Source organism: Sciurus vulgaris, assembly GCF_902686455.1.
Source record: "Sciurus vulgaris genome assembly, chromosome: 5".
In the NCBI taxonomy this organism is placed as follows: domain Eukaryota; kingdom Metazoa; phylum Chordata; class Mammalia; order Rodentia; family Sciuridae; genus Sciurus; species Sciurus vulgaris.
Window position 1 is genome coordinate 9832679 of NC_136465.1, and position 12855 is coordinate 9845533.

Sequence of the window (12855 nt, forward strand, 5' to 3'; positions counted from 1 at the left end):
TCTGATGTGGGGCCTATGGTCCCCAACCCCCCAGGGCAGTAGAGACAAGAGGAACAGAGACCCAGCCCTGTGGACATCCGTTTCTCTGCCAAGGATAGGGCCCGGGGCAGGATGGATATTACTAGGGAAAGATCTTTTTGACTTGTGTGCTGGGGTTGGGGCAAACTGTCAAGTTGAAACAGCCTCCGTTGTCCTCCATGTTTTGGGTAAGGAATAGTTACTCGTATTTCCTCAATGCTTGGGTTTTCCAGTCCAGAGATGGAACGCTGATGATACCATTCCTGCACAGAGCTGGGCAGGGACCAGCCTTGTGGTCAGTACTTGCAAGCTGCAGACACATGGACAGGCAGGCCCCAGTCTGGGGTAAGGACCCAGATCAAAAGGAATCCTGTTATGTTCTGATTTGGATTCATGGCCCTCAGATACCCACATGGAATGGTGGAACAGGGCTGTCCTTGGGGTTGCTGATTCTTATTTTGTTCAGGAAGGACTTTCTAGGGCTCACCTAGGTGGGATGCAAAGGAGGCAGGTATTAAGAAAGGAGACTGTCATCTCCAAACCTGGGATTCCGTTGCTCATCATGGACACTCTTTCTCTTTGCCCTCTAACTAGATCATTCCTTCCTGCTATGGGCCTAGAAGTGCCTGAGTTTCCCACAGTTGTGAATCCCTGCCTTCTGTTCTTATCCACTGTCATGTGCAAACACAGGAATCTCCCTGACCCCAAGTAGCCCACCTGCCCTGCAGGGACGAGGGTTGGGCATCTGAGGTGAGGAAGATACTCCCTGGACTAACAAGTGTCCTGGGAGGGTCACAACCAGGCTAAGGCCCTCTCAGGCACCATGTCTGAGTGAGTAGGAGTTGACGCATCAAGTTGACACATCAAATGCGAGGGCATTTCCGGGCAGTGTTTGGTTGCTCAGTGGGAAAGCTTTGCCCTGGGGCAGAAACTGCTGGGAAAAGGCGAGTAGAAACCTTCTGCCCACAGACACCCAAACCTCTTAGCAAGTCATGACACACTCCTCAGGCTAGTGCTGGGGTCCCTGTTGGAGTGTGCTTGGTGACTCCCCAAGGGCACTGCTGGGAGGTGGCCTCACTGCTCAGGCCTCGGAAAGGTGCCACCTGCCTGCAGGCTGCCTCCCTGCAAGGCTGTCCTTATTCAAGGACCAGCCCCTTGGACTGTCCAAGTCCTTGAATTGGGGCAGTCTGGGTTATAAACAAATCAAATAGCAGCCTATAGTTTCCCAGGGAGGTAGTGACAGAGCTGAGATTCTGTTAGAGGAAGAAAGACACAAAAAACTGAATATTCTATAAGATAAAGCCAGAACAAAATTTGCCATCTGGTTTGGATGAGTCCAGGGGAGGAGATGCACCCTTCTGGGGCATGAAGCGTTTGTTGACCCAATGGGCAGGTGGTAGTGGAGTCTGGGGACCTGGGGTTAAGCCATGAGGAACAGGCTCCAAGACTTTCTGAAGAGACACTGGGGTCTGGGTGCTCTATAGTGTACCCCCATGGGCACTCTTCCTCTCTCAGTCCCCGAGGTCATGTGATGCTAGTTAGGAGAGGTTTACCTACTAGGGACCCTAACTTTTCTTGGTGCATGAGGAGCATGGGCCTGGGGCCAGAGGCATCCTTGACTGTTCTGTGCATTCCGTAATTATGGTTACCACATGTTTCCAATTTTTTGAAGTTTTCCTATTTCCAAATGTTCGTTTGCCCCTTCCATATACATTGAAACCTCCAGGGAATTTCAATATTTCACCCTTCAAATGACATTTTCCAGGCTTCCTCCACCAGCCATGAAAGCATTTGAGAGATCACATCCCTGTTTCCTCATTTGGAATGGACAGTGATGGTACCAGTGCCTGAGCTCTGGACCCAGAACCTGGAATCCTCTCATGAAAAGCAGCCAGTGAGGGCACAGAAGGGGCTGTGCTGTGAGAGGGTGTTGGAGCTGTGAGGTGCTCTCAGGGTGGACTCCCATCGAAGCTGTAGATTCTGGGGAGCTGTGTCCATTAGATGGCGCCTCCCCACCTGGGTTGTGTTATCGAGAGAATTCATCCATTCCTGCATGTCTCCATTTTACACAGATTGGCATCCTGTGCACTGGGCACTGTGTCAGGCCACGTGATCCTTGGGATGATCCCAGTGACCTAAGAGAGTAAAAGGCAATTTCAGTATAAAGGAATATTATAGCCAGAGAAGGGGCCCTGGCCAGGCGTGGTGATGAGGGAAGGCTCTCTGGGAGAAGGAACATCTGACCTGAGATCTAAAGGAGAAGAAAAATTCAGACCAGACAGTGCAGAGGGGGTTTTCTGAGGTGAGGGTGTCCGAGTCCCTCCTCCCCTCCCCTCACTCTCCACTGCCTTCCTCGTTCACACTTCCACGATGGTGCCTCCCTCTCTCCCTGCCTTTCTGTGCCCATCTGTCACTACTTGTGAACTAGTGATTTTACTAGTCTCCCACACTGGAGCATCAGCTCCATGAGGTGGGTCCTTTCTCATGGATATACCCCCTGCTGTCTAACAGACGCTTCATCCCTTATTTGTCTAAGAGAGGAAGGGAATGGAGTGAGATCAGGCTGGCCAGGCCAGAGAGGCTGTCAGGGACATCTAAATGTCAGCCCTCCTACCTGTGTCACGTTAAGCCTCTTCCTGTTACCGTGACTCTGACCTGACACCCCGAATACTGCCTGACCTGTGCCAGGATTCCCGCACACTGACCTCCCCCTGAGTGGCACGGCACCCTGCCACGTGACATGCTGCTGACAGAAGTGAGGCGGGTCTGTTAGAAATGAGGACAAGCACCTCCCCTGAGCCTACCCCGGGTCAAGCCCCCTAGAAGGGCCAGCCCCTTGGCTGCTGCTGGCTCCCAGTTAGCCTCATTACCGCCTCTGGGGAGTTTGGTCAGACCTGGCCTCTGGATCCGAGTTCCCCTCTGCGTTTCCTTCTCCAGGATTCCTGTGTTCCCTGCTGCTCCTCGACCTCCCCTTTGCCAGCCTGCAGAGCTGTTTTCCATAACTGCCAGGATAGATCTTCACCCAGCAGGGATGAAGGTTGCCTAGCAAGTGTGCTGAGGGAAGCTTTGCAAAGTGACCCACTGTGGCCTGCTGGCATCCTGGGGCGCTGTGGCTCCTGTGGTGTCCTTTGCTCCCTGTGTGGAGGATTCTGGATTTCCCCAGTTCAGGCAGCGCATAACAGCACCTGGGCGGTCTGAGTCCTCTCCGTCTCTTGTGGCGCACGGGAGATTCGTCAATTCCGCTCCCTCCTTCAGGGGCCGCTGAAGGTCTTTGCCAAGTCTCAGGCATTAGAACAGGGGATGTCGTTAGCCCCCTGGCTGAAAGGGGGAAAGGAGAAAGCAGCTCAGGGGAGCAGCACCTGCCAGGAGCAGTACTTGATCAGGGTGACTGTGTTCTCCAGCAGTTCATGTGAGTCTTTGCCTTGTGTCCCCCACTGGTCACTGTGTCACAGTCCCCCCGCCACACACACACATTCCATGAGGCTTTGACCTGTAAATCATGCATGTTGAAGGAACCTTTCCCACCATCTAATCCTGTCCCCCTTGAATGCTAGTACACAAATGATGGGTACCTCGGAACACGGGGACACGTGGGAACAATACCGATCCCTGACCTCTGCCACCAAGCTTCTGATTAGCGGGCCTGAATTGACTCAGGAACCTGCATTTTAACAGATATTCCTAATGATTTTGATGTGCAGCCAGACTCAACTCGCTGACCACCCCGATATCTTATCAAGCGAAGAAGTTCAGGTCCTCATGAAGAGCAGGCCAAGCAGCAGGAAGTTGGGAGACACGTCAGGAGACCTGAGCTGTGATCCCAGCTCTGGCACTAACCGTGGTCACCCTGAGACTCTGACCTCTGGCTAAGCAGTAGCTGCGAGATGATGGGAAGGCTTCTTCTGGTTGCTGATATGTTCTTTAAGTCTCCAAAATACCCCCTTTGGAGAACTAATGCAAGGCTTTGTAATGTAGAAAAATGGATCTCGACTGGTTCTGCCATTCAGCAAACACTGACCACTCATCTCCCCCAGCCGGGCTCTCTGCTGAACAGTGACTCTAGAGAGGAAGGTGATGGTCAAACCGAGGAGCAAACCAGCCTGTAAAGCCTGCCCCACGCAGGCACTCTGCCTGGCTGACACCATTTCAGTCCTCTGCACAACACTCCTGAGAAGCAGGTGTTGTCCCCTCTCACAGTGCGAGGAAATGTCCTCCGAGAGGCTTGAGACTTCTGTAAGGTCACAGGGTAGAAAAAAGGGAGCAGCCACAGTGAATCAGGCACCATTCTGAGCTCTTTGTGCATCTCATCTTATTCCACTGATTCCGTGACACACATTTTAGCATCTCCGAAGTCGGGAAGCATCCAGCAATTGATGTCATTTGCCACTGTAACTGACAGACGTTCCCTTCTTAGTGGCATTTTAAGTAGGGATGTGCTTCATAATAAGGGACATCTTAGATTTAGCAGACCACTCGCTGTCTCTCACAGAGCATAAGGGACAGAGTCAGAATCGACATCCAGGTCTCTCTGGCTTCGAGCACTTTCATGCCTACAGACTTAACTGTCCCTGGGTTTCCTCTGTTCCTCCTACATCCCCCTCCCTGACAAGTGTGGCAGCTGGTCACCAGGCCTCAAAAGGTGGAGAGGAATCCAGCAGTCTCACTCCTTGGTATTTACCCAAATGAGTTTAAAATTCACGTTGACCCACGCATGGAGGTTTATAGCAGCTTCATTCATAGACACCCAGACAGAAACGCCAAGACCCCCTTTTGTGGGTGAAAGGGTAAACAAATTGCAGCATATCCAAACAACATCATCCCAAACTGAAAAGAACAGAACTAGCAAGCTGTGAGAAGACACGAAGGAAAAAATATGCCTCGCTCAGGGAAAGAAGCTGATCTGAAAAGGCCGCCCGCTGTGCCATTCCAGCTGGAATCGAGAACCCAGAGGCAACCACGGAGGCGGGAGAAGCTCAGGGGCTGCAGGGTGGAGGGTCTCAGGCAGCGGGTGAGTGTGGTGACAGTGGGTACACATTATACGTTTGTTCAAACCCGTAGAACGCGCAAAACTAAGAGTGAACCCAAGGGAAGTTCTGGACTTTGGGTAATGACAGGTGTCAGTCAATGAGGGTTTATCGTTTGTCCCACTCTGGTGGGGGATGTTGCTCTCTTTACCCTCCAGTCAACAGTGCACCTGAAAGTCTTTTTTAAAAAAATGGAAGAAATGGAAGCTGGGAAACAGGCTGATGACGGGGAGCAGTGACACCCGGATTCTGTGGCTGCAGCCCCAGCCTGCTCTTCCCTCCCGCCTGGAGGGAGGGGCGTCAGGAGGTGCAGCAGGGGGTCCAGGCCCAGGGGTGACACGCGGCTTCCTTCTGGCAGGTGGTGTGGATGTCACGATGATCCGCCTGGTGAACGGCTCGGGCCTGCACGAGGGCCGTGTGGAGGTGTACCACGACCGGCGCTGGGGCACCGTGTGTGATGACGGCTGGGACAAGAAGGATGGGGACGTGGTGTGCCGCATGCTGGGCTTCCGCGGTGCCGAGGAGGTGTACCGGACGGCTCGCTTTGGGCAAGGTGAGGCCCGCAGAGGTAAAAGACTGGGAGGGGGCCCGCCGGTCCTAGCCCTGGCCTCCTGTCCCCTCTCTGAAACCCGGCCCCCTGGACTGCCATTCTGCCATCCCCCGCACGCAGTCAACACGTGGGCTTGTCTCCTAGGTCCCCTCCGGGCCCTGTTCTCCATCCTGTGTCTCAGGCGCACTGGACAGTCCCTCGGATCTTTGCAGCTTGCTCTCTTACCTCTGCCACACTCTTGTGCTTACTTGACACCTATATGTCCCTCACGGGTGGTGTTCTAAACACGTTACAGCTGTTCACTCACTGAGTCCTTACAGCACTATGGAGTAGTTGTAGATTTCACCCCCCTTTCCAAATGGGAAACTGAGGCACAGATAGGGCGGGTAACTTGCCCAAGGTCACACGGCTAGCAAATGGCAGAACCTGTCATCAGACCCAGGCAGGGATCTCAGGAGTCCATGCCCACACCCTCTCTGCTGGGCTGTCTCTGTCTCTCTGATCCTTTTCTTCTCCAGATGAGCGCCCCAGATGTTCCATCTTGCCCACATATGACAAGATTTAGAAAGCCTTTGCCATTCCAGTTGCTTCCCTTTGGACTTGCTCGAGCACATTGCCTCCCCACAGATGGGACAAGAGGCTTGGGGGGAAGGGCCCAGACCCTAACCCTGGGCAGTGGTGTTGACCCTCGCCTCCTGTTGGCTGCACCCCAGCTCTAGTCTCCAGCCACCCCACCATGCCTGTCTCTGACTCTGCACTTTTCTGCCAGGGCAGCTGTGGCAAACACCATAGCCTGGGTGGTTTGAGCATTGAGAATTTACTTCCTCACAATTCTGGAGGGGAAGTCCAAGATCAAGGTGTTGGCAGGGTGGGTTCCCTTCCTTCTGGAGCCTCTTTCTCCGCCTGAGGATGGCGTCTTCTCTTGGTGTCGTTATGTAGGCTTCCTTCTGCACATATCTGTGTCCTAATCTCTTCTTCTAGGGACACCTATCAGATTAGGGCCCATTATAATGACCTCATTTTACTTAATTATTTTCAATGTCTTCTCCAAATGCAGTCACATTCTGCATAAGGTGTCAGTACTTGGTCGTGTGAATTTTGGAGGGAGACAAATCAGCTGAAAGCCCTCAGCGTGCTTACTACAGCCACCGTCTTAATCCATTTGGGCTGCCATAGCAAAATATCAGAAACTGAGTAGCTCATAAATAACAGAAATCTGCTGGGCAGGGTGGTGCATGCCTGTAATCTCAGCACCTTGGGAAGCTAAGACTGGAGGATTCCAAGTTCAAGGCTAGCCTGGGCAAGTTAGCAATCCCGTTTCAAGTACAATGGAAAGAGCTGGGAACATAGCATAGTGGTAGAGCACCCCTGGGCTCAATCCTCAGTGCACAAAACAAAACAAACAACCCAGCAGTTTATCTCTCCCAGTTCTGGAGTCTGCAAAGCCCAGGATCAAGGGGCCAGTAGATCCAGTCTCTGGTGATGAGCCTCTTCCTGGCTCACAGACAGCTCTTGCTTTGTCCCCAGTGATGGAAGGAGCAAGGAGTCTTTTTGAGGACACTAATCCCATCCATCAGGACTCCACCCTCATGACCTAATCTCCTCCCAAAGCCCCCATAATACCCTCATCTAAGCCCCCTCACCTTGAGACTTAGATTTTTAATATGTGAATTTGGTGGGGACACAAGCATTCAATCTGCTGCGACCACCACCCACTCTGATGTGGAGATCTACACATGGATGACACCCGCCAATGCCCACAGCACCCACCTCCACCCACATCCCTACGCACACATTCACACTCATGTGCGCTCTCTTCTGCCAGACCTTGAACGTGGAGGAACCTGGGTTGACTCGAAACCAAAGTCACGGTTCCAAGGAAGCCTGCGCTCCCCACTCCTGTTTAATAGTGAGCTGACCCTTGCTGTGTGGTCTTGGGCCTGCTGTTTCTGCACTCTGGGTCTTGGTGTTCTTGTCTTTAAGTAAAGGGCTTGCTGGCTCTGTGATGAGCTGTCCATCCTGGGCCCTGGGTGCTCGGACCCTGCTGCTCACCCCTTAGGAGCATCAGCGCTCTGCTGAGGGGTAGTATTTGGCCTGGTCTTCCCACACTCAGATGCCAGGTCCTCTGGAGATCTGTGGATAGCAGTGACCCCCCATGGCAGCTCTTGGTCAGTGGAGTTGAGCTGAACATGTGTGTTATCTTTCCCAAGGCAGCAGCTGTCCAGCATCACCCCAACCCCATGCTAAATGGCTACAGGGACTCTGTTCCGCATGAGGGAGAGGGTGGCCTGTCTTCTCTAGATGGGGAATGGAGTCTGGCCCTGGAAACCTCCATCCTCAACCCCATGATGCAATTCTTGTTTGGAAGCTCATGTTTGGATGCCATGTTCATCAGCTGAACTTGGGGATACCTGCTGAGACAGCTGGCAGGAAACATCTGGGCAACTGCACACGTCCTGGCCTCTCCACCTAAGGGCCAGGGCACATGGGGACTTCAAAGGCTTACAGTGCCATGAAGGGTAGCCCACAGAGACAGCACCTTCCTCCCCACACAGCTTTGGGCTGAATCCCCAAAGGGGAGTTCTTCAAGGAAAACTGCCACGTCATTTCCCTGAGGAAGAAGAGGGAGAGTCCATCCAGTGAGGACTCCTTCCTAATAAGTGGAAGCAAAGCCTTTTTGTAAAAGAAAACCATAACCTCTTTTCAAAAAGCCCAAATAGGCACTCTGAAGGTTGTGGCAGTCTTGGCGTTACAGCAGGTGGGTGTGAAGGTAGCCCAGCCCCAGCACATGGCTCCCAGCCTGGCCAGCCATCCTGTGGACTGTGGCCTCCTCTCCTGATTTTTGTGTGACACAACACCTAGGAGGAAGCCCTAAGCTCTCAGCCCATGCCTTTGAGCAGCCCAAGGAGTCCCTGGGTGCACCAGCTCTGGACCACCGCTCCCCACCAGTCCGCTCTCTTGTCTCTCGTGCTACTCAGGCCCTGGGAAAGTAGGTGGCCAGTGCCACTAAAGGGCACACAGAGGGAAATGGAAGCCTGAGAAGGGAAGGGGCTTGCCTTGGATTCTGCACGCTGTCTCTGGGGGCCATTCCCATGCCTGGGGTCAGCATCAACCCCCAGACGCCCACACGTACCTCCAAGACACCTGCTGTAACGTCAAGCATTTCCTTCCTGCCAACTCCTCCGCTCTCTCATTGGCCCCAGCACCGCCTTCTCAGTCAGGCCCATCCAAGACAGAAACCCGGGCGCCTCCTCCCTGTCTCCTACTCCCTATCTGCTCAGTCCCCGACTCCTGCAGATTCAGCCACTGTCCACCCTTCTGGTCTCTCTTGAATCTGTCCTCCCTGCCCTCCCCTTAGGACCTCAGGCAGGGTAGAGCTCTGATGAGGAGCTCCCACTCTGGAGCCAAACCCCCAAATTGGAATCCTGTCTCTGCTACGTTCTAGGTGGCGACCTTGAGCAGATTGCTTAACCTCTGGGCTTCAGTTCTCCTTTTTAAGGGTGATAGCAGATGTTAAATGCGATCATGTGCCATCAGGCAGTTAAAGTGGTGTCACATCATCGCACAGGTCTCTCTGCTGTGCGATAAGTGGAGGGGGCTGTCAGTCAACCAGGCTTTGGTAGCAGCTCCAATCCTCCATGGGCTATGACCCCACGGCTGCGTCGCCACCAGCTGCAGCTGGCTCCTGGTGCCTACCTCCTTGTGGCTGCCTGAGACCGTTCTTAAAGGAGCACCTGCACATGTCAACTCTTTCCTGGATCCTCAGTGGGTCTTACTGGTCTTGGGGTCAGCTGGGTTTCCTTCGCTTAGCACCCAAAACTCTCCTTTACCTGCCCCTGCCCACCGCTGTCCTCTCCTGGCAGGTGTCCGCTTGTGCTCTCAGAGCCATTGCATGCCACCCTGTCTTCTCACTTGCTGTTCCTCTGCGAGGCCTTTCCCTCCTTCCTCAGTTTGGAAGTCAGCTCAGTTATCGCCTCCTGAGAGAAGCTCTTCTGGCTCCTTCCATCCTTCATCTCAAGATGAAGACATGCCTGTCCAAGTCCTGTGGCAATTTTGTGCATGTCTCTATTGCTGCCTCACACTCCCCTGGCCTTGGAGAGACAGGGGAACATCTTGACGGCTTCACCTTTATAGTTCAAAACCCAGAATCAGGACATACTAGGTACTGGATGAATGTAGGAGGGAAGAAAGGAGAGAGGGGAGGAGGGAGAAGGGAAGAAAGGAAAGATGGAAGGAAGGAAGCCATTGAGGGAGGGAGGGAGGGAGGGAGGGAGGGAGGAAGGAAGGAAGGAGAGAGGGAGGGAGGAAGGAGGGAGACAGGCAGGGAGGGAGGTCTTTCAGCGGCCTAACTGAGCCCTCCCCAGTGACACGCAACACCTCCAGTCCCTGGCAGGTCTCCCTGTGGTCCGGCCCATTCATTTTTTCCTGGATAGGGTTTGGTAATCAAATTATCTGTTTCCCGGGAGAAGAGCAAGGAAAGACTCAAAAGAGAGAGACTTTTAAATTTGCCCCGAGGCAGTGGAGGGCGAGTGGCTGGAGCAGGTCTGGGGAGGTGGGTGGGGTGAGTGAGCACAGCTGGGGGAGCCCAGAGCAGCAGGGAGCATGGCCCAAGACAGACGCAGAGAGGAGGCAAGCAGGGCGCCAGGCACAGCGTGGCAGGTGGCCGCAGGCAGATGACACTGGTGTGCTCACTCCCAATTCTATCATTATTACCATTGTGGCCCCTTTTTTTCCCCCTAAAATAAGGCGCAAATACTGGGATATTGCTTATTATAAAAATCAGCCCACATTTTCTGTACAGGGTTGAATAGTAAATTTTTTAAGCTTTGTGGGCTAGATGATTTCTGCCACAACTACCCAGGTCAGCAGTGGAGAACTGAAGAAAACGACTGTGTACCATAAGTAACCAAATGGGCAGGGCCATGTCCCAATAAAACTTTATTTACAAAAGTAGGTGTTGGGTCACATTTGGCCCATGGTTTGCCACCCCTGGCTAAGAGCTGTGGACTAGGGACTGTCCTATGATGCCTTATTGCCTCATTCTCTGATCTGTGAAGTGGGAGGCACGGTCCGCCTTACTCACTGGCGAGGAGTTGATCACGCAGCTGGAGGAGTGGGTCAGTCGAAGTGCAGACCTGGCCTAGCAGGGCCTCTCAGACTCCACAGTGCACGTGAACCCCGGGGAGGTTTCCTGACGAGCTCCAGGTGATGCTCACAGTCCAGGTCTGGGGCCACACCTTGAGCGCTCGTGTCACTTCTAAAGCTAAGGTGAGGATAGGCAGCTAGAACCCCCAGAGCACTCATTTCGGTGACAGCATGAGGGATCAAGATGGTTTGCCACTTCCTTCACCCTTCAGTGAGGTCCCGCGTGGCCGTCAAAACCAAAGATGTTCAGGGCTGCTCATTTAATGACCCTATTCCCATTTTATGGCCTTTCCATGTCTGGACATTGGCCAGGACTCCCTGGCTGCACACCAACTAGGGATTGGAGTTTTGAGATTCTATACGCACATCCGGGCAGGGTAACCTTGGGCCTGTTCTTTGTTAGTCTCCTTTATTTGCTTCTTTATTTGCTTTGGGTGTGACTAATCCCAGAGAGCTCTTGGGTCTGTGGCCTTTTTCTGGGTAGTTTGTAAACTGATGTGTTTTCCCGGAGATGTTTAATCTGTGAGCTGTAGCTGGGCCTCAAAGGGCCTATTGTGCAAGAGCCACAGCCCTGCAGGCCAGGGAGACTCTGGGGAAGAGTCGAGGTCCAAGGAGACGGCGGAGGAGGCCTCTCCCCGCTGATCTGCTGCTGACTCCCTGCACAGCGATCCCCAGGATGGCAGAGGCTGACAAGCTCTACATGACCAAAATATGTCTACACCACTCAGTTCCCATGGTGGATAGCAGTGCTGTGGTTTAGATGTTCCCTTGACATTCTTTATAAGGGGATTTCACTGAGCAGTTCAGTGACAGTTTTATTCTGACAGTTCACTAAAAAGGAGAGGGGCTTCCTGGCTGCTGAATGAAGTGGGGGATTGACACATGAGGATGGGGTACAGGACTAATCCCAAGTTACCTTCTTATGATGCCTCTGGGGCTTGAACCTGGGGATGCTCTACCACTGAGCTTCATCCACTGCCCTTTTTATTTTTTATTTTGAGACAGGGTCTTGCTAAGTTGCTGAGGCTGGCCTTGACCTGAGAGCCTCCTGCCTCAGCCTCCGCAGTGGCTGGCATGGCAGGTGTGTCCCACTGCACCCGGCCCTGAGCTGCCTTTACGACAGGCTTCCTTAGATTCCACAGCTCTTTCCAACACAGGAACTATAACCTCGTTGACTTGCTCAGAGCGACACCTCCAGTAGCATCATTAGGGCCTGTTTTATGACGCTTAACCCCGTTGTCACAGACCCAACAGGAGAGGGTGCTGGGGTGACCAATGGCACTGGTTTGGCCAGAACTTGCCAGGTTTTAACACTGGAAGTCCCACATCCTGGAAAGCCCCTCCCAGTTTGGAAACTGACCTGGTCACTCCAGAGGGTGCTGAGACTTGAGTTGAGGCGTGTCCCATGTCAAAGCCCTGCCTCCGCCAGTGCTTCTCAGTGCACACGCGGCGCCTTCGTTAGCATGCAGATCCTGGCTCGGTAGGGCCTGGGCACGACTGAGCTGCTCCGCTTCCACTGAGCTCCAGTCCTGCTGCGGGTCCAGGGCCTCCCTCTGAGCAGCAAGGCTACTGCCACAACAGGAACCCTAGAGCTCAGTCCCACGTCTGGGGCCAGGCAGAGCCATCAGCCCAGAGAGCCCGGAAGGTCTCGTCTGTCAGTGGTGACACATGGTGACCTCTGTATAACTTACTCTGTTCTTCCCTCGACAAGCACTGCTTGTCTACAGCACTGCCCTTCACTCTTGGAAACTCACCCAGCCTTCCTAGTCCAGTCCCTTAAGTTCACTGAGGTGCCACAGCCAAGCATATGCTACTCAGTGCTCAGGTGCAATCCTGGAAGAGCCCACGAAAGCACCAGGCCCTCCACGCACGGACACCTTCAGACCAGCAGGCAGGTCCTCTTAGGAGCTGGGTGGACAGGGCTGGCCGCAGGCAACACCATCAAATAGATTGTCTCACCGACTTGGCTTTGGAGAACTAGTGAAATATCTGGTGAACATGTTAAACTCTGGGATCTGCTGTCCTTCCTGAATCACTGTTTCGGGCTCACAGAATGGGGCCATCTGCCTTAATGCTCACAAGATTGGAAGTGATGTTGGTATTGAGAAACTTGGCTGT

The 12855-nt window shown here is 53.4% G+C and overlaps 1 protein-coding gene across 1 annotated transcript in view; it reads left to right on the plus strand.

Moving 5' to 3' along the window:
- The window catches only part of SCARA5 (scavenger receptor class A member 5), a 106632-nt gene that overhangs the window by 91160 nt on the left and 2617 nt on the right, over nucleotides 1-12855 (plus strand). The window contains exon 8 of the mRNA XM_079139956.1: nucleotides 5401-5595. Within this exon, the coding sequence (XP_078996082.1) occupies nucleotides 5401-5595 (195 nt within the window). The remainder of the gene's footprint in view (nucleotides 1-5400; nucleotides 5596-12855) is intronic.